The 21,745-nt window shown below is 41.6% G+C and overlaps 1 protein-coding gene across 3 annotated transcripts in view; it reads right to left on the reverse strand.

The window, feature by feature from the left end:
• Window positions 1–1,079: 1,079 nt before the first annotated feature.
• The window catches only part of LOC104387531 (kinesin-like protein KIF2A), a 68,312-nt gene continuing 47,646 nt past the window's right edge, over window positions 1,080–21,745 (reverse strand). Inside the window, exons 15-20 of one of the 3 annotated variants that reach the window (XM_009996313.1) lie at window positions 18,216–18,283; window positions 15,926–16,039; window positions 13,457–13,604; window positions 11,963–12,064; window positions 10,589–10,724; window positions 1,937–2,846 (exon numbers count right to left, since the gene is read on the reverse strand). In XM_009996313.1, coding sequence (XP_009994615.1) covers window positions 2,761–2,846; window positions 10,589–10,724; window positions 11,963–12,064; window positions 13,457–13,604; window positions 15,926–16,039; window positions 18,216–18,283 — 654 coding nt within the window. In that variant the 3' untranslated portion in view covers window positions 1,937–2,760. Of the gene's footprint in view, window positions 2,847–10,588; window positions 10,725–11,962; window positions 12,065–13,456; window positions 13,605–15,925; window positions 16,040–18,215; window positions 18,284–21,745 lie in introns of all 3 variants that reach the window. The other 2 variants (XM_009996305.1, XM_009996321.1) reach the window with 2 other exon arrangements.

Consider the following 21,745-nt stretch of genomic DNA (forward strand, 5'->3'; position numbering starts at 1 on the left):
CTGATCTCATCAATTAGCCAAACAAAGACTACATAGCCCCTGGCATCATACCTGCCCCTGCTATCACAGAGAAGATCCGAAGGGTTTTTCCCTATGCAGGGAGAGAAGTGGGGGTGCAGTGGGCAAGGACTGTATAAAAATGTGGGACTCTGTGGGTGCAAGTAAGCACTTCTCCACCTGGAACTACTTCCCCACCGACGACATCGACGACATCACTGAACCGTGGGTGGTAACTATGCTCTTGCTTTCTGTCCTCTATCTCTCTGCTTTCCCCTCTTTTTCCTGTCTCTGTTTTCCTGCCTGTCCTATCCGCTCTAGGGACTTTTGTTGTGTTATTGCAATAAAAGTTTGTTGTGTGCATGACATCTGACCTCGTTTGTGTCTTAATTTCACCATTTGGGATCACCTTTATTTATTAAAATTGCCACGTACCCGAATACCGGATCGTGACAGAGGCAAATTAGCAAAATCTTCTCCAAGATATAACTTCATTTTATACACTTCCAATGTCACTTTAAGTAATTGGGAAAAAAAGTACAGAAACATATACTTGAATTTGCAGGCATCCTGAGAGTTTGTCTTGGTAAACTGAATTGCTCATTTGTAATTTCATGATTCTAGCGCTGCTTCACTGCATGTAGAACCAATTTGAATATAAGTAACTATAGCAATATGCACAGACCAATACAGAAGGAACAAGTGTTGGAGATTTGTGTCATGTCTTAAATGCACTTGTTTTACAGGACAATGTGATGGTTTTGGCTGGGATAGAGTTAATTTTATTCATAGTAGCTAGTATGGGGCTATGTTTTGGATTTGTGCTGGAAACAGTGTTGATAATGAAATGTTCAGAAAGATGTGATGTTTCTTTTAAGACCTGTTGCAAAACTTGTCAGGATAGTCCTCTGGGGAACTTCTTCCTATGTGACAAATTTGTACAGAATAGTTAGTACCGGAAGTAAATATTAATTCTGAAATCAGAAGCCTTGTGAAAAGTGTAACTCAGGTGTGTCTACAAAATGAAACCCTTCCCAAAGTAGACCAGAACTTTCATAGAAGTAAATTCTCACCTGTAATTAATTTAATAGATTAATTTATTAAACACAGTATGTAAAACCCACATTGTTGTTTCAGTTTTCATGTTTACACACAGGATGTTTTTTTATTTTTACCCATAGTGTGACAAGAGCTTCCCATAGTCTACCTTCCTATGGGAGATACAAATATTAAACACTAGGAGAATTCCTGGCTCATTTAACTCTCTTCTCATTGCCATCCCTTTTTTCCCCTCTAGGCCTGGCATAAACAAACAGCCTTGTATTACAAAAGTAATTTTTAAACACTTACAAGATGATATCAACTCCTGGAAGCAGGGAGAACTTCTAGAGAGGTCTACAATTCTTCATTTGACAATAAATTCTTTAATGAAAGGTCATTTTTTTTTAATATTGACTTGCAAAAATAATTTGAGTGCCACCACCTAAAAAGTGCTGATGCACATGGCACCATTTGTGAGAATTCAGGTATTTGTGGGATTTCTATTAGCGCTAGTTAGAGATATTGTGCATATCCTCAAATGATGCAATTTCACCTCACTTTTCAGTTGCTGGCACTGTACAGAGGGAAAACAGGCATTAGCTACTTTTTTTTAAAGCATCAGAGATACTTAAACTACTTGCAAACTACAGTTAATGTACATGTAAGCTTGTTATGCATCAAAAAGCCAAATTTTAACAATATGTGAAAGGCCAATATGTATTTCTTTAGTTGGATCCCTAAATGTTGACAGTTAGCCTATCCATATGCAGAGGTCAGATTGTACCTTTATTCTGACAGCATTATCTAAACACCATACCACATACTGTATATCTGCATTATTCTAAGATAATGCTCTTCTCAGTATTCAAACATTACTCTTTAGTATGCATTAACTAATTTATATTTTGGGGTTTTTTTGTTGGGGTTTTTTATTACAGAGAAAATTTTAGAATTATAGAACTATTCTTTATGGTATTGAAATAAATCTAGATTCCTGATTTTTTACAAGGAGAATGGAATGTCCAGCTGTTTGTCCACTCTAATAGCTCTTGCAGTTCCTGTTCAAAGGATATGGCACATGCTGTGAAATACAGTAGCCACCAAAAAAAAGTCTCAAAACACATAAAAAATGTACACACACTAAAAGTAATTTATATTGACAAATAAGGAATGTTGTTTATTAAGGCTGTGCTTCATAAAGAGGATGTTTAGAGTTAAGTAGCCTTCATGAAGGCAGAATGGGAAGAGATAAGCACAACTGTCTTTAGAAGTTATGTGCAACCACTAGTGAGGTATGCATGCACGCAAACACAATTTAAAACTGCACAGCTGGTCTCTGTAACAAAACTGGACACAGTTAAAAGGAAATACTGTGACTTTTTAATGGTCACAGTTTTACTTCATTATGAAAAACATGGCAAATATTTCCAAACATAAAATTCACAATTTGAATAAAGGAAGTAGTTTAAACAAAGTGCTTCACAGATCTGAACCCTGCATGGTTGTACTGTCTGATCTAGAAGCATTTTGTAGATATCATAGGAGCATTTCACACAAAACTGAAAATGTCATTGAGATGAATAAGAAACAGGACATTTCCACAGACATTTCTAACATTCTTACATTTTCAAGTAGTTGAGTTCTTACAACCAATGGGTTTAGTAGCAAATGTATGCTACAGTAGTATGGGTTCATGGATTCCTTTAGCAGCAAAGGCCAATTTCAAAGGGCACGTGGTCTTTTCGGGTTGATCTGTTTACTGGCCTGTTCCTCTTCTTGTAGAGCTGCCCGGAAAGATTTCACTTTATCTTTAATGAAAAAGAGAGAATGAGTACTGATGTGCCTGTGCTCAACACAGATCTTGAAACTAAGCCCTGATGCTCCACATCCTGGCCCAATGCACAACAAAGAACATTCCTCCACAAAAACAGCTGATTCTACAAACTACAAGAGGATTGAGAGTCCTGAAGGAATTGGCTGATGTAGTTGCAAAGCCATGATATTTGAAAAGTCATGGCAGTCAGATAAACTCCCTGGTGACTGGAAGAAAGGAAACATTATGCCCATTTTTTAAGAGGGTAGAAAGGAGGACCCTGGGAACTACTGACCTGCCAGCCTCATCTCTGTGCCTGGGAAGTTCATGGAACAGATCCTCCTAGAAAATATGCTAGGGCACATGGAGGATAAGGATGTGATTCAGGACAGCCAGCAAATCCTGCCTGACCAACCTAGTGCCTTTCTACAATGGAGTGACTGCATCAGTGGACAAGGGAAGACCTATGGATGTCATCTATCTGGACTTCTGCAAGGCCTTTGACATGGTGCCCCACAACATCCTTCTCTCTAAGTTGAAGAGATATGGGTTTGATGGGTGGACTGTTCAGTGGATAAGGAATTGGCTAGGTGGTCGCATCCAGAGGGTAGTGGTCAATGGCTTGATGTCCAGATGGAAAACAGTGACAAATGGTGTCTCTTGGGGGTCTGTACTGGGACCAGTGTTGCTTAACATCGTCATTAATTATATTAACAGTGGCATTGAGAGCACCCTCAGTAAGTTTGCTGATGACACCAAGTTGGGTGGTGTGGTTGATATGCCAGAGGGACAGGATGCCATCCAGAGGGACCTGGATAAGCTGGAGAAGTGGGCTCAGGTGAACCTCATGAGGTTCAACAAGGCCAACTGCAGGGGCCTGCACCTGGGCTGAGGCAACCAGGGATATGAATACAGGCTGGGGAAAGACATGCTAGAGAATAGTCCTGTGGAAAAAGACCTGGGGGTACTACTGGATGTAAAGCTGGACATGAACCATCAATGTACATTTGCAGCCCAGAAGGCCAACCGCATCCTGGGCTGCATCAAAAAAAGTGTGGCCAGCAGATCAAGAGAGGTGATTCTGCTTCTCTACTCTGCCCTGGTGAGACCTCACCTGGAGTACTTCATCCAGCTCTGGCGCCCCCCAAAAAGAAGGATGTGGAACTGTTGGAACATGTACGGGAGGGCAACGAAAATGATCAGAGGGCTGAAGCACCTCTCTTATGAAGACAAGCTGAGGGAGTTGGGGTTGTTCAGCCTGAAGAAGAGAAGACTCTGGGGGGGACCTTATAGCGACCTTCCAAAACCTGAAAGGAGCCTATAAGAAGGCTGGGGAAGACCTGTTAATTAGGGCATGTAACAATAGGACAAGGGGTAATGGTTTCAAGCTAGAGAAGGGTAGATTTAGGTTGGATATTAGGAAAAGTTCTTTAATATGAGTGTGGTGGATCACTGGAACAGGTTGCCTAGAGTGATGGTGGGGGCCCCATCCCTGGACACATTCACGGTCAAGCTTAACAGGGCTCTGAGCAATCTGTTCCAGTGTGAGATGTCCCTGCTTATTGTAGGGGGATTGGACTAGAGGTCCCTTCCAACCTAATACATTCTATCACAGAATCACAGAATGTTATGGGTTGGAAAGGTTGGATCATAGAGTCCAACCTCCAACCCCCCTGCCAGAGCAGGACCAAATATGATTCTATGATTCTATGATTCTAAGCTTAAATTCAATACTCACCATACAAACAAGTTGCTCAGCAACTTAGTCCCTTCTTAGATGCTATCCCTGTCTCTAGGCAGGATAGATTTGGAAAATGCACAATTGCATTGTGGAGCTCAAGAGGAAAAATAAATTCTACAATCTCTGGAAGTGAGGTCAGGCTTTGCAGGAATATTACAGAGCTGTGGTTCATATATGCAGGGAGAAGACATGAAAGGCCAAAGCTTAATTAGAGTTGAAACTGGCCAGTGTTGTGTCAGACAAAAAGAGGAGGTAAAAATAACATTGGATTGATACTTGTTGAAGATGGTAATATGACTAAATAGGGATGAAAAAAATGTGGAAGTATTCAATGCTTTTTTTGCCTCAGTTTTTAATAATACTGACAGACTTTGGGCTGTCTAGTCCTCTGAGTCGGAAGAACATGAGTGTGGAAACAGTGACTTTCTGTTTGTGGACACTGAAATTGCAAGGGACCAGCTGTATTAGATGAATGTTCACAGGTCTGTGGGGCCTGATGGGATTCACCCCAGAGTACTGAAGGAGTTGGTGGATGTTATGGCAGGACACCTCTCGATAATCTATGAAAGGTCTTGGGAGGTCCCTGTTGACTGGAAGCTAGACAATGTTATTCCAATTTGCAAAAAGGGCATGAGGGAAGACCCAGGGAACTACAGACCTGTTAGTCTAACCTCAGTTCCTGGAAAAATTATGGAACAGATCATACTGGGTGGTATTGAAAGGCATTTAAAGAACAATGCAATCATCAGGCACAGCTGACATGGGTTCATAAAAGGAAAGCCCTGTTTAGCTAATTTGTTCTCCTTCTACAATAAGGTTACCTGCCTAGTGGATGAAGGAAAGGCAGTCGATGTAGTTTTTCTGGATTTTAGTAAGGCTTTTGATACTGTCCCTCAAAGCATCCTTCTGGACCAGATGTCCAACTGTGAGATCACAGAATAGAATCATATAATCATATAAAACCATTTAGGTTGAAAAAGTCCAACCAGTAACCTAGCACTGCCAAGCCCACCACTAAACCATGTCAAGTACCACATTTACACATCTTTTAAATACCTCCAGGGATGGTGACTCAACTACTTCCCTGGGCAGTGAGTTCCAGTGCCTGACAACCCTTTCAGTAAATAAATTTTTCCTAATATCCAATCTAAATTTCCCCAGCCACAACTTGAGGCCATTTTCTCTCATCCTATCACTTGTTACTATGGAGAAGAGACCAACACCTGCCTCACTACAACCTCCTTTCAGATAGTTGTAGAGAGCGATAGGGTTTCCCCTCAGCCTCCTTTTCTCCAGACTAAAGAACGCTAGTTCCCATAGCTGCTCCTCATAAGACTTGTGCTCTAGACCTCCACCAGCTTGGTTGCCCTTCTCTGGACTGCTCCAGCCCCTCAATGTATTTCCTGTAGTGAGGGGCCCAAAAGTGAACACAGCACCCAAGGTGCGGCCTCACCAGTGCTGAGTACAGCTCACTTCCCTACTCCTGCTGGCCACGCTATTCCTGATACAAACCAGGATGCTGTTGGCCTTCTTGGCTACCTGGGCACACTCTGGCTCATATTCAGCTGACTGTTGACCAACATCCCCAGGTCCTTTTCCTCTGGGCAGCTTTCCAGCTACAATTCTCCAAGCCTATAGCATTTCAAGATGTTGTTGTGGCCCAAGTGCAGGAACCGACACTTGGCCCAGTTGAATCTCATACAGTTGGCCTTGGCCATCAATCCAGCCTGTCCAGATCCCTCTGCAGTCTTCCTCCCCCTAGGCAGATCAACACTCCCACCCAACTTGTTGTTGTCTGCAAACTTACTGAGGGGGCATTCAAGACATTGATAAAGATATTAGAACTGGATCCAGTACTGAGTGCTGGGGAACATCACTTGTGACCCGCCACCACCTGGATTTAACTCCATTCACCACAACTCTTTGGGCCCTGCCATCCAGCCAGTTTTTCACCCAGTGAAGAGTACACCCCTCCAAGCCATGAGCAGCCAGTTTCTCTGGGGAATGCTGTGGGCAATGGCATCAAAGGCTTTACTAAAGTCTAGGTAGACAACATCCACAGCCTTTCCCTCATCCACTAAGCAGGTCACCTTCTCATAGAAGGAGATCAGGTTAGTCAAGCAGGACCTGCCTTTCCTAAACCCATGCTGACAGGGCCTGATCACATGGTTGACCCATATGTGCCATGTGATGACACTAAAGATGATCTGCTCCATAACTTTCCCCAGTACCAAGGGACAAAGAGCACATACACAGTTGTTGCAGAAGCATCCTGACTTCCAGCGGCCTCTATGACGCTGTCAGTTCGCGACAACAGTGCACTGGGTGAAGAACTGGCTGAACAGCAGAGCTCAAAGGGTTGTACTGAATGGGGCTGCATCTGGCTGGCAAGTGGTCACCAGCAGTGTCCCTCAGGGCTCAATTCTAGGGCTAGTTCTGTTCAATATATCAATTATCTGGATGCAGGAGTTGAATGCACCATTAGCAAGTCTGCTGATTATATGAAACTGGGAGGTGCTGTTGATTCTCTTGAGGGACAAGAGGCCTTTCAGAGGGATCTAGATAGATTGGAGCATTGGGCAGTCATCAGTGGCATGAAAATTAATAAGTCCAAATGCCGGGATTTGCACCTGGGATGCAGTAATGCAGGGCACAAATATAAATTGGGAGACAAGTGTCTGAAGAGCAGCCCTGCAGAAACAGATCTGGGGGTGCTGGTTGACAGCAGGCTCAATATGAGTCAGCAGTGTGCCATGGCAGCCAAGAGAGCAAACCGCATCTTAGGGTGCATCAAACCCCCATGTCATGGGCAGGGATACTTTCCACTAAACCAAGTTGCTCAAAGCCCCATTCAAACTGGCCTCAAACACTTCCAAGGAGGGGGCAGCCACAACTTCTCTGGGAAACCTGTTACAATCTCTCACCACCCTCACAGTGAAGAATTTCTTCCTAACATCCAGTCTAAATCTCCCTTCTTTCAGTTTGAAACCATTCCTCCTCATCCTATCACTACATGCCCTTATAAAAAGTCCCTCTTCAGCTTTCCTGTAGGCCCCCCCCTTCAGGTACTGGAAGGCCACTATAAGGTCCCCCCAGAGCCTTCTTTTCTCCAGGCTGAACAACCCCTACTCTCTCAGCCTGTCTTCATAGGAGAGGTGCTGCAGCCCTCTGATTATCTTTGCAGCCCTTCTCTGGACCCACTCCAAGAGCTCCATGTCCTTCTTATGTTGGGGACCCCAGAACTGGACACAGTACTCCAGGTGAGGTGTCACAAGAGCAAAGCAGAGGGGGAGAATCAATTCTCTCGACCTGCTGGCCACACGTCTTTTGATGTAGCCCAGCACATGATTTGCTTTCTGGGCTATAAGTGCACATTGCCAGTTCATGGTGAGCTTCTCATCAACCAACATCCCCAAGTCCTTCTCCTCAGGGCTATTCTCAGCCCTTCTCTGGACCCTCTCCAGCCTGTCCTCACCCTTTTTGTATAGCTGGGATCAAAATTGAACACAATACTCCAGGTGTGGTCTGACAAGTCCTTCTCTTCTGGACTGTTTTCAATCCATTCTTCACCCAGCTTGTATCCATGTTTGGGATTGCCCCAACCCATGTGCAGGACTTTGCACTTGGCCTTGTTGCACTTCATGAGGTTTGCTTTGCCCCACCTCTCAAGCCTGTCAAGGTCTCTCTGGATGGCATCTCTTCTCAGCTTGGTGCCATCCACAAACATGCTGAGGGTGAACCCAATCCCACTGTCCCATGTCACGGAATCACAGAATTGTCAGAGTTGGAAGGGACCTCTAGAGATCATCTAGTCCAACTCCTCTGCTAAAGCAGGATTGCCTGGAGCACATTACTCAGGACTGCATCCAGGCAGGTCTTGATTATCTCCAGAGAAGGGGACTCCACAACCTCCCAGGGCAGCCTGTTCCAGTGCTCTGTCACCCTCACTGTAAATAAGTTTTTCCTCATATCTAAATCAAACTTCCTATGTTCCAGCTTGTACCCGTTGCCCCTCATTCTGACACTGGGAACTACTGAAGAGTCTGGTTCCATCTTCCTTGCACCCACCCTTTAGATACTTGTAGCCATTAATAAGAACTCCTATCAGCCTTCTCTTCTCCTGGCTAATGGGTCCCAGGTCTCACCCTTTCCTCATAAGAGAGATGCTCCAATCCCCCAATCATCTTTGTTGCCCTCCACTGGACTCTCTAATAGTTCACTGTCTCTCTTGAACTGAGGAGCCCAGAACTGGATGCACTATTCCACATACGGCCTCACCAGGACAGAGTAGTGGAGGAGAATGACCTTTCTCAACCTACCAGCCACACACTTCCTTATGCAACCCAGGATTCCATTGGCCTTCTTTGTGACAAGGGCACATTGGTGGCTAATGGATAATTTACTGTCTACCAGGACTCCCAGATCCTTCTCCTCGGAACTGCTTTCCAGCAGGTCCACCCCTATCCTACGCATGGGGTGCATGGGGTTCTTCCTCCTCAGGTGCAGGACCCTATACTTCCCTTTGTTAAGCCTCATTAGGTTCCTCTCTGCCCAGCTCTCCAGCCTGTCCAGGTCATCCTGGATGGCAGCACAGCCCTCTGGAGTATCAGCCACCCCTCCCAGTTTGGTATCATCAGTGAACTTGCTGAGGATGCACTCTGTCCCCTCATTGCCGACAAAGATGTTAAATAATACTGGTCCCAATATGGATTCCTCAAGGACACCATTTGTCATTGTTCTCCATCTCCATTGAGCCATTGACCACAACTCTTTGAGTGCAACTATCCAGCCAATTCTTTATCCACTGAGTGGTCCACCTGTCAAGTCCATGTCTCTCCATTTTAGAAACAAAGATGTTGTGTGGGGCAACTTTTCAATCAATGTGAAAAGCATTTGTGACTAAATTTTGGAAGTAAAATATAAATGCATCATTCATTTCATTGTAATTATCACAAGAATGGGAGAAACCTGAGAAAGGAAGTATGGCATCCTTTCAAATTTCTATTCCTCCTCCATCCTCCCCATCTCCCAGTAATATGCCCATGAATGGGAAGAAGGAAACCAAAATCATAGCATTAAAAAGTTAATCCCAAAGTGACAGAAATAGAAGTGGAAATATTCAGTGTCCATTATGTGTCATGCACATAATTCAGAGGTTACTGGGAGAAAGAATCTTTGATTTAACAGTTCTTCCCTCCTGTAAAGCTATACATATATCATGCTGCCTGTAAAGATGCAAGGATTTCTTAGATATCCTTTACCTCCAGTGTATTGTTTCAAAAGCAGTATCTAATAAGTTTTGGAAGAACAGGGAGTCACTTAAACTGTTACTGTTTTTTCACTTCTGGTGTCTCAAATTGTCCTTTCTTGAAGAAGCCATCACTCATAAGAAGCAAAGGAATGAACATCTGTTTCTTTGCTAAAGTATACTGGTGCCAATACATGCTTACAAGGCAAGCAGGCCACATCTGATTTGCTTGATGCATTCCTCTAATTTACGGCAGATACTGAGACTGAGTAAAAAAGCAAGATTTTATCTTACAAGGAGTTTTCTAACACAGATAAAAAACAACCTCAAAACAACCCACCCTTGAATTTTTATCAGTATAGCATGTCTTCTATCCAAATAGCTCCTATTACTTTTTCCTCATTGCATTGCTTTTTTTTTGTTCTTTTGTTTTTTCTTTTTCCTTCCTTTATTAAAAAAACACACAAAACAAACAAAGTTGCAGGATCAAATTTATACTTCCTGGAGGTAAAGCAGAGACTTTTCTTTTCAAGTAGATCTTTTTTTGATCTTACCGTAAAAGTGAGATCATCAACTGAACACAGATGTGAACTTGTTCTTAAGTAACAGAATAAATGTTCCTTCCACAGAACATTACAGAACAGAATAAGGTAAAAAAGGATCCCAAAACATAACCACACTCCTCATTATTACTGCAAGTCTCCATAGCATATGAAAATGCACACAAAAATGATTAAAAGCAATCTACCTCTAAGTTCAGTTAGAGTATAAATTTTTTGCTCTAGAATTGCTTCAAGTTGGGTAGCGTAAGAATCCACATCATAATCTACTTCTTCTGTTATCTCAAGAAGAGCTTTTTCATCTTCCAGCCATCTAATAGATTCCTAGATAAAAGTTAAAAAAAAAAACCCACAACTAAATACATTAGCAAAGTTTCAAGACTAGTTTCAAGACAAAGAGCTGAGCTACTTCTTTTCTCAAGACGACCACACAGTATAGGCTGGTTGCCACTGACTATAGTTACAGCATCATTACTACAGTCAAGGAGCCAGGATAATTCTGTCCATAATCAAAACTAGTTTTGAAAGAAGCTACATAAAATAAGAGCTATTTTAAGTTCTCTATTGCATGAACTAACTCCCCAAACAGATAAGAGTACTGTAAAAGTTAAAGCAGCTCTTAGGCATCTTTGCACTCCAATTACCAAAAAAAGAGGGTGAAAAAAAGTCTTACAGCAAAGAAGAACGCTATGATCAGAACTGATCCTACTGGAAATACTTTGATTTTTTTAAAAAAAGAAAGCAACTGACAGTTCTAGATATGCTAGGCCTGAATTACTAAAATTCCCTCTGTGATCAGTAGACCAAGTAATATTGAAAGCATAATCCAAACCCCATGTATGTTTTGCTGGTTTTCAGGGCAGATGGAGCTCACATTGGGATAGGATTCTTCTCATCCAATGTAAACATATATTCAAGAAACAAAGGAAGACCAACACCTGTAGAGCACAATTAATTCAGTTCACCTATTTTAGACATTTTTGTTATGATAGGATGTTTTGTATCCCAGAATCAACAGCTACCAGGACCAAGTTGACAGAAAAAAAATTCTGTGTGTTACAGCTTATAGATTTTGTATTGGTGCAGCCCATCTCCACCCATGGCATAAACTAACAAGCTATGCTGCAAATGAAGGGAGCTCAGACACATTTTCTTCTAATGACTACTGTGAGGAATAGTAATCTTCAGCATAAGGCCAGATGGACACACAGCAGCAGTAGCATCTTAAACTAATGCAGCTTGTCCCTCCAGAAGTTGCAAGCATTAGGATATAGCTACGGCATATGGTATTAGACTTTCACACTTCTTCATGTTTTACTTCAGGGCTAATGTTTCATAATAACTTAATCCCTACATCTGTTGTAAAATGTGTTATGTTGCATCCTACTGTATTACATGAACACACATCAGTGTTCCACTAAGTTAGACACCTAATGATTTAGGACTCCCTGACAGCAGCAGAATGACCAGATGATACCCTACATCTTCAAGAGTATGCACTTTCATTGGGAAAACCTGAATTCCTGGATTAGGATAAAATAAAGTAGAACTTCATCTTTTACCTGGAAGACAACCCTGTGGTCTTCTACTACTTGCTCTTCCATTTCTACCATTTGTGACACGGCTTCATGGAAAGTAAACAACTGTGGAGAAACTTCCTCTTCCTAAAAACAATAGTTAAGCTTGTTAGTCTGGAAAGAACTGTGGCTGCAGGAAATACATTGAATGTGATCCATCAACACAGAACATGAAAAGAAGTATGCAGAAAGCAGAACCTGTAAAAAATAGAACTTAATACTTCTAACAAGAAAAGCTCCAGAAATGAGTGGAGAGTGCGATAAATTTAAAATGTTCATAGAGTTAAATTTAATTAATATTAATTAAATTTTTTCAGACTGGAAAACAGAATACTCCTCATGAAAAAAACCCAAGTTAAAGTAGTGGAAGGAGGAAATCACAAGGGAAGAATACTAATTTCTAGTAGGCTTTAACACCTACAGAAAACTTGTTTTCCATCAGGACTTTTTTTTGTGCATACTGCAATAGACAACAATTTTCAAAAAAGAGAACAGCAACTACATTCAATACATTTCAGGAAATCAAAATTAAATTAATCCTTTGGGAAAAAAAAAAAGTGGATTAAATGTGAAGTGAAAAATCTAAAAAAAGTACGGAGTGATTAATACATTACAAGAATACACAACATGGATTTACAAACTGGGACAAAGAGGACATCTTTAGACATAAATAGCTAACAATCAAAGGGGAAAGTGCTAGGTAGACTACAATCAATGGTTTAGCAAGACAGTATGGTTCTGCATACTATGCCTTAAAATCTCTTTTAAAACACATTGTAAAGCTTAATTGAATTCTACAAGGTAAAAAGTATATGAAAGGGCATCTATCTGGAAGGACTGTCCAGTGTGAAGCTCTAGGAATTGCTAGCATGTTTTCATGAAATAGAGTTCTGGAAGAAGAGCCAGTTACTAAAATGAGAAATACAGCCAACACCATGAAGAGGTGTTTGAGAAGGCAGTGTCTTGAGAAAAAAAAAGTTAGGTTAGTAAGGATTTTTCTTTTCTGTCTTTCATCAGCATTTTCACAAACCAAGTTTTAATCCCTGCTGAATATTTAAGGCATCAGGAATAGAATGGATAATTAGCGGTGAGGGAAAAATGTCCTTTCGAAGATGACTCTTAAGTCCCAGCTCTCCACTCATGCAGCCCAGGAAGACATCCTGGGAACATAACGTGGCTCTCTCCCAAACATTGCTCTGTGAAGCTATACTGGGGGAAAATGCACACAAGAGCCTAGAGCAGACCCTGCCCTAATCAGCAAGGAAGATAAAGTAAAACATTCATTCTCCTCTTACCCTTCAAAGAACCTTTTTTTGTGTGTATGGGAATTAACATAATACCATAAAGTGAAAAGGTGAAGGGGCATGCTATATCTACTTAATGATATCGATAACAGGCTATAAATACACATTACTCTGTATTTGTTCTGCCACTGTATTTATCAGCATCTCTTTCCATGTAATGCTGTAAACCACTCACATTTTGTTCACAAAGCAGTTTGAGATCATCTCTCTGAGGAGAGCTCCCCACACCCCACTGTGTCTCTAAGTCATCAATATGATTGGGAGCTTGGTATATGGGACGGGTATCTCCGGCAGCACTAGCATCAACTATCAGCTCCTTCACCCTACAATCAGAAAATATTTAAGTTGTCAATTAGTAACTTCCTGTGCAAAATGAACAGAGCCAAAAATAAAGCTCTATGAGTTTATGCACAATTTAATTAATTTAATAAGGATGATGATGTCAGCTTCACAAATTTAATGTACTTTCAGTGATAAAAAGATGTACTAAAAAGCATAGACCATTAAATTTCAACTACTTGTAGGTGCAACTAATTACAGTCTATCTTCTAGGCAATTTTGATTGAAAGATTAGGAAGGCTAAGGCCCTGATACAATTAAAACTGGCTAGGGATGTCAAGGGCAACAAGAAAAGTTTCTAGAGGTATGCCAGTGATAAAAGGAAGACTAGGGAAAATGTGAGCCCTCTCTGGAAGGAAATGGGAGACCTGGTTACCTGGGATATGGAGAAGGCTGAGGTATGCATTTTTGCCTCAATCTTCGCTGGCAAGGGTCCTAGCCACACCACCCAAGTCAAAGAAGGCAAAGGCAGGAACTGAGAGAAGGAAGAACTGCCCACTATAGGAGAAGAGCAGGTTTGAAATCATCTAAGGAAGCCGAAAGTGCACAAGCCCATGGGATCTGATGAGATCCATCTGCAGCTCTTAAGGGAACTGGTGGATGAAGTTGCTAAGCCACTATCCACCATATTTGAGGTGGGCCCTTGCAAACCTCATGAAGTTCAACAAGGCCAAGTGAAAGGTCCTGCACATGGGTTGGGGCAATCCCAAATATGGATACAGGCTGGACAGAGAATGGACTGAGAATAGCCCTGAGGAGAAGGATTTGAGGGTGTTGGTTGGTGAGAAGCTCACCATGAACTGGCAATGTGCACTTATAGCCCAGAAAGCCAATCGTGTGCTGGGCTGCATCAAAGGAAGTGTGGCCAGCAGGTCGAGAGAATTTATTCTCCCCCTCTACTCCACTCTTGTGAGACCCCACCTGGAGTACTGTGTCCAGTTCTGGGGTCCCCAACATAAGAAGGACATGGAGCTCTTGGAGTGGGTCCAGAGAAGGGTCACAAAGATAATCAGAGGGCTGCAGCACCTCTCCTATGAAGACAGGCTGAGAGAGTAGGGGTTGTTCAGCCTGGAGAAAAGAAGGCTCTGGGGGGACCTTATAGTGGCCTTCCAGTACCTGAAGGGGGGGGCCTACAGGAAAGCTGAAGAGGGACTTTTTATAAGGGCATGTAGTGATAGGATGAGGAGGAACGGTTTCAAACTGAAAGAAGGGAGATTTAGACTGGATGTTAGGAAGAAATTCTTCACTGTGAGGGTGGTGAGAGATTGTAACAGGTTTCCCAGAGAAGTTGTGGCTGCCCCCTCCTTGGAAGTGTTTGAGGCCAGTTTGAATGGGGCTTTGAGCAACCTGGTCTAGTGGGAGCTTTCCCTGCTCATGGAACTAGATGATGTTTAAGGTCCCTTCCAACCCAAAACATTCTATGATTCTATGAAATCTTGCTACTCATTAACAGTTAAGGAGGGCAAAAATATCCTAACCCTCGATATTAACTCCTTACCAATGAATGATATTTGAAAGAAAAGTTAATTCAGCACCCTTAACTTGACCATCTTTCTTTTCCTCTGCAAATAATTGTGCTCTAAAAAGTTTAGTCAATCAGTACCACACTAGCTGTTATAAGTAAATCCACCAAGAATTCTGAAGAAAATTGTAAATTGCAAGCAGGTATCCCCAATAATTATTAGATCCTTTAATGAAAATAATTTCAAAGGTGAAAATATCTTAAGAAAATATTAGGCTCTTACAGCATGAAAATAGTTTAAAAGATTGATAATTATTCTGTCCAAGTAAAGGTCATTTAAATGAACATTTATGAAAAAGACACATAACAGTCTGAAAGTATAGTGAGTTTTAGAACAAATTCTTCATTTTTAAGGGGATTTTTTTTTTCCAAGTAGCACACATTTACTACACTGTAAACTGTATTTTACTCATCTTCGGAGTGATGAAAAGGTGTAAAAATATATATGCATTAGATTTGTTCTCTTTTTTAATTAGATATATTCAAATTACACCAAACACAGACTTTTCAGATTTGGTCCACTAAATGTACAAAGGTGACATCACCATTTTGTTTTTAAATGTATGAGGAAACCAGCAAGCCTGGATACAGAGTGTGACTGTTTAAGGCGGGTGAACAAAATAGCGGGAAGATGATTGCAGATCATGCAGAACCATCACCTGCCAAACAAAATCAAAACAAAGTATGTGTAACTCAAGGCAAGGGAACTAATGAAAGGTTGGTCTGCAAAATTAAATTGCCAAAAAGAAAACTTAAAGATTCCATGTATAGAATGAAGTAGACCTGGCGACTGAAGAAGAAAAGTCGTCATACTCATAGGAAGGAGAGTGATCAGAACGACTGCCACTACCCTGTGAGAAGGGAATGTCTGAAGGACTAATTCCAAATTCCTTTACTCTGCAGCAGCAAAATACAGCAGCAAATGAAAAGAAAATGTTCTTATAAACACAGTTAAAATGACAAGTCTTTGTTTAGCATTCTTCTTCAATAGTTTAACAATAAAATTACTTTTATATTAAAACACAATTAAGAGTGTCAGTATATTTAAACTTTCTGCAAATAGTAACAGATCAGTAACAAAACTGAACAAAATCAGTGCTGCTAATTTGCAGGAGACTATAATGTTTTCAGAAGAGTAATTCCAGATTTCAGTTAATGCAGTTAATAAAGTTTGTTCTACATTCAACATTACATTCAACTGCTCCTTTTAATATATCAAACCACTGCAATAATTTAAATTCTATTCACCCCCATCTTATACTGCTCAGACACTGGTGTTCAGCACCTAAAAACTAATTGTACTATTAAAATTATATATTGCTAGAAAAAAAATAAAACAAAAACGAATGAAGCAACTTTACAGTGATAGGCATTTACTTCATAACAACATACAAATTTAACACCAAGGGGAAGAAACAGTTTCAGCACAACAATTTAGTATATTAGAAATAGGCATTTAATTTATTTTGCAGTGTCTTTTTCTGGAGTCACTTCAGCAATGCGTATTCTATAAGGGATAGAAAGATTCAATGAATCTTGATGAATGTGCAATGTCCTTCGTTATGTTCCTGTAAGAAGGGGAGTAGATGCCCCGTTCTCGCCAGGAAGGAGATCACACAGACTGATCCAAGCCAGGCAGATTTGCTACTAATTCCCTTGATCTGAACACAAAGACATTAGGATACCAAGAAGAGCAGGCAGTAAGCTTCCCTAGCAGCCCTTCATGCCCAGTAAGCAACTGGTCAGGAGTGCCCAGCCAAGCAGGAGCAGATGAGCATATGTCTTACAAGTAGCAGCTGAGGGAGCTGGGGTTGTTTAGCCTAGAGAAAATTAGGCTGAGGGGAGACCTTATCGCTCTCTACAAGTATCTGAAAGGAGGTTGTAGTGAGGTGGGGGTCAGTCTGTTCAATGAAGTTACAAGTGATAGGACAAGTGGTAATGGCCTCAAGTTGCACCAGAGGAGGTTTAGATTGGATGTTAGGAAGAATTTCTTCGCCAAAAGGGTTATCAGGCATTGGAACAGGCTGCCCAGGGCAGTGGTGGAGTCACCATCTCTGGAGATACTTAAGAGTCATATAGACATAGTACTTAGGGATATGGTTTAGTTAAGGACTTGTCAGTGTTAAGTTAATGGTTGGACTTGATGATCTTGAAGATCTTTTCCAACCAAGGTAATTCTGTGATTCTGTGGATCTGCCCTATCTTTTACAGGGGCAAGCGGATCACTAGGTGATAGTCTCTTCTGGCAAAACCAGACTTTCTGATGGACAGCCGAAAAACTTATTTGCCTTCTTTGCAGCAAAGTGGGGGGTGGGGACCGAGTCCCTGGCTTGCAAGTCTGACGGCAGACACATGCAGGAACCCATCTCCACAGACATTAAACTAAGGAGAACTGCAGCTAGGGAAGGCTCCTTTCACGCTCACTGAAGAGACGAACACTTTCCGAGAGCAGTACAGGTCTCAGAGTTGCTGCATCAGCCTCTGAAGGAGCTAATTTCTCTAGACTGATTATAATGTCACTGTTGGATTAACTGACTCTTTACTTAGGGGTCTTGGATATTTGCCTGTTGGGAACTATAAAATTTGGGCGACAGCAACTGCAGAATTTTCATAAGAATAAACTACTTGAAATAGTATCATATACATACAAAAGAAATGAGCTGGCAACTGAATGCAATTTCATCAAGGGGATGAAAAATCACATCGCAGAAAGGTATTTCAGCTAACACTCCAGGGAATCATGAAAACCAACTACCCCTGATGCTAGAGGTGATGCCTCCAGAGAAAGGGCAAATCTAATAGGGGCATCTCCCACATTCCTTGCAATTCACACTATATCCATCTCTGGATAATGGCTTAAATGCAGTTTCTATTGATTCTATTGTAATGGTTGTAAAAAGTGACAAAATTAAATGTGAGCCTGAATCAGTAATCACTATTTTGGTTTTAATCTTATTAAGAAATGCAAGTACGCTAAAATAATTCAAATAGTTAAAACATCATGGAAAAAACAGTATTTTAAATATCAGTGATGAACAGCTAGTATAGCTATAAGCAGTAACATTTTCCATACCTATTTGCATATCTCAATGTATTTAGAGTGTTTTCACATGATGCCATCCCTGGAGAAATTGTAGCGATCTGGAGAATACAAGCCACACGTTAATAAATTGATTTGTATAGATGAAAGGCTAGATTAATTCAAATAAACTTTTTTTTTCATCTCCACTTTAATTTGAGATGTTCTACAAAAACGGTCTACTATGTACAGCTGTCCTAATATAATGACATCTCAAGAAGAAAGATGTCAAGTCAAATATTCAATTTAATTTATTAAACCATACCTGAAATATTAAGAATTCACAGAAATTTTAGTCATTTTCCCCCATCTCACAATCTTTGTAACATAATATGAAAATGCAAAACACTATTTCAAAAAAAGACTCCTCAATAAAGGGAAATATGCAACTCAGTAGAAAGTAAGTCTAATGTATCCTGCAAATAATTAACAGATTATTTAAATATATGTATATCTTTGTATGCTGTTCTCCATTCAAGCAGACTGTATACTTATTTGAGAGACCTGTTTTGGCCACAATCCAAAACTATACTTAAGAATATTAAAGATAAGCAAGGAATATTAAAGATAAGCATGTGTTTAACTATTTTCCTAAGTAAAGATGATGGTGATGATTATTTAACTGGATGTTATCTGTAACTAATACTTGATAGCTAACTTATTTTCAAACACATCTGGAATCAATAAGTCTTTCGTTTTCCAGTTAAATAAAATACACTTCTTTTCAGTACTCAGCAAATATAATAACTGTGATCAGGCAACAATGGCATCGTTATTTGATCTAGTTTCCTTCAGCAGTCCATTTTTTTCATCTGTGCTCCTTTCAGTAGAACCATAAAGACATGACCCAGGACAAATACCTCTAAGACAATCTCTACCTGGACTTGAGCAAAGTATTTGACAGTCCTGCATGACATCCTGGTCTCTAAATTGGAGAGACATGGACTTGATAGATGGACCACTCAGTGGATAAAAAATTGGCTGGATGGTTGCACTCAAAGAGTTGCAGTCAATGGCATGATGTCCAAGTAGAGATCAGTGACAAGTGGTGTTCCTCAGGGGTTGGTATTGGGACCAGCGCTGCTAACATATTTGTCAGCAACATGGGGCAGTGGAAATGAGTGTATCCTCAGCAAGTTTACCGATGACATTGGGCTGTGTGGTAAAGTGAACACACTAGTGGGAAAGGATTCGATTCAGAGGGATCTTGACAGGCTTAAGAGGTGGGCCCTTGCAAACCTCATGAAGTTCAACAAGGCCAAGTGAAAGGTCCTGCACATGGGTTGGGGCAATCCCAAATATGGATACAGGCTGGACAGAGAATGGACTGAGAATAGCCCTGAGGAGAAGGATTTGAGGGTGTTGGTTGGTGAGAAGCTCACCATGAACTGGCAATGTGCACTTATAGCCCAGAAAGCCAATCGTGTGCTGGGCTGCATCAAAGGAAGTGTGGCCAGCAGGTCGAGAGAATTTATTCTCCCCCTCTACTCCACTCTTGTGAGACCCCACCTGGAGTACTGTGTCCAGTTCTGGGGTCCCCAACATAAGAAGGACATGGAGCTCTTGGAGTGGGTCCAGAGAAGGGTCGCAAAGATAATCAGAGGGCTGCAGCACCTCTCCTATGAAGACAGGCTGAGAGAGTAGGGGTTGTTCAGCCTGGAGAAAAGAAGGCTCTGGGGGGACCTTATAGTGGCCTTCCAGTACCTGAAGGGGGGGGCCTACAGGAAAGCTGAAGAGGGACTTTTTATAAGGGCATGTAGTGATGGGATGAGGAGGAACGGTTTCAAACTGAAAGAAGGGAGATTTAGACTGGATGTTAGGAAGAAGTTCTTCACTGTGAGGGTGGTAAGAGATTGTAACAGGTTTCCCAGAGAAGTTGTGGCTGCCCCCTCCTTTTTACTGATTTTTTTTTCCTTCAGTAAGCTTTCTTTTAACTAGCAACAGTGTGTTCTGCTAGGCTGATAAGACACTGGAATGTTTTTCTAACTACTGACGTTTCAAGGTCGCACCTTCACTCTGCCGGCTAAGACACTATGGGGAGATCTGTGACCCCCACGTAGGAGGCTGAGTTAGACAGACAGCAAAATTGGCCAGAGATATTCCATTCCATATATCTACGTAAGCTCAAAGGAAGGTCAGAGATCACAGAAAACAACTTCCTTCCTCTTTCTTCTTCCCTTCTCTTCCGTCCATGGCCGGCATCCGCGGAGGACTCTGTTCATCCATCACCGTAGACCCCCAGGCTCGAGTTCACCTGACCCTCATCACTCTCCGCTTTCTACAGCAGCAGCTCCGGAATTCTTAGGGACTCCTCCCAGTTCAGGGAAGTGCTGTGGGAGTTGCTGGGGGTGGGGGGAGGCGAGAGGCTTTTGCCCATACCTGAATATATCTGTATATAATTGTATATATTTTCTTGTATCATTCATCAGTGTTTTAATTAAAGCTATGTAGTTTAGTTTTCAATCCAACCAAGTCTCTCTCTTTTCTCTCTCTCCTTCCCTACCTGGGTGGGGGGGGAGGGGATTGAGAGCATTGTTGCCAGACCTGAGTCAAACGGTGACAACAATTTATTGGCGCCCAACATGAGGCTTGATTTTAAGCCCAGATTACACATTTTTATCAATTGGGAGTGTCCAAAAGTCCATCTCTGATGGGAGGAATCCCTCAGATAGCAATGAGCAATAATTCTGCTGAGTTTCCTGACGGATTGAAAACTGAACAGACATTTGCTGCAATGAATCTACTGGATCTTTTTCCAAACCTGCAATTGTACATGTGGTATGCAGTCGAGGGCATTCTGCTCTTTGTAGCTGCTCTTGTGATTCTTTTGTGGTTTATTGATAGAACTGTAGCCATAGTCAACCATATCATTTCCAGCCTGGTGATCCTAGGGATTATGATACTGTTCTCTATGGGGACACTGTATGTGTACAGTTACACTGCAAGTCCTAGCGGTACAACTCCTAACATTAATGGAACAGTCCATGTTGGTAACAGCAAAAGCTGGTTCAGTTTTACCTGTCCATTTTCCTTCAAGCTAAATCTCCCAGCTCTTGACGTGAATAGCATTGTTGCAGTGGGGATGTTTTTGCTGAATGTCTATAATGTATTGTGGATGCGTAGGGCAATATGCTGTTCTACTCACTGCCACTCCCCCACAGGCAATGCTGCTGCCACTGCTGCTACAAAAACAACTGCTTCTACAAAGATAAAGTCCAATCCCTTGTGGATCAGGCTAGTACATCCTGTACCCGGGTGCAAGGCAAAGTCAAAATGCTCCCCTATTTTTACCAGCTCCTGCCTGAGATATCCAGAATTCCTTAAAGCAACAGAGGCTGAGACTGAGGAAGGAGAGGATTCTAAATCAGATGATGGAGCAGGTACCTCTCAAACAGATAAAAAACCAGACCACTCTCAAGCAGATAAAAGAACAGCAGGCCCTCCTCAATCAGATGACGACGATGACCTCGTCCAGCCCTACTCTATGAAAGAACTGCGCCTCATGAGAAAGGACTTCACCCGCA

This window comes from Chaetura pelagica, unplaced genomic scaffold (genome assembly GCF_000747805.2).
Source record: "Chaetura pelagica isolate M959 unplaced genomic scaffold, ChaPel_1.0 scaffold460, whole genome shotgun sequence".
NCBI lineage: Eukaryota > Metazoa > Chordata > Aves > Apodiformes > Apodidae > Chaetura > Chaetura pelagica.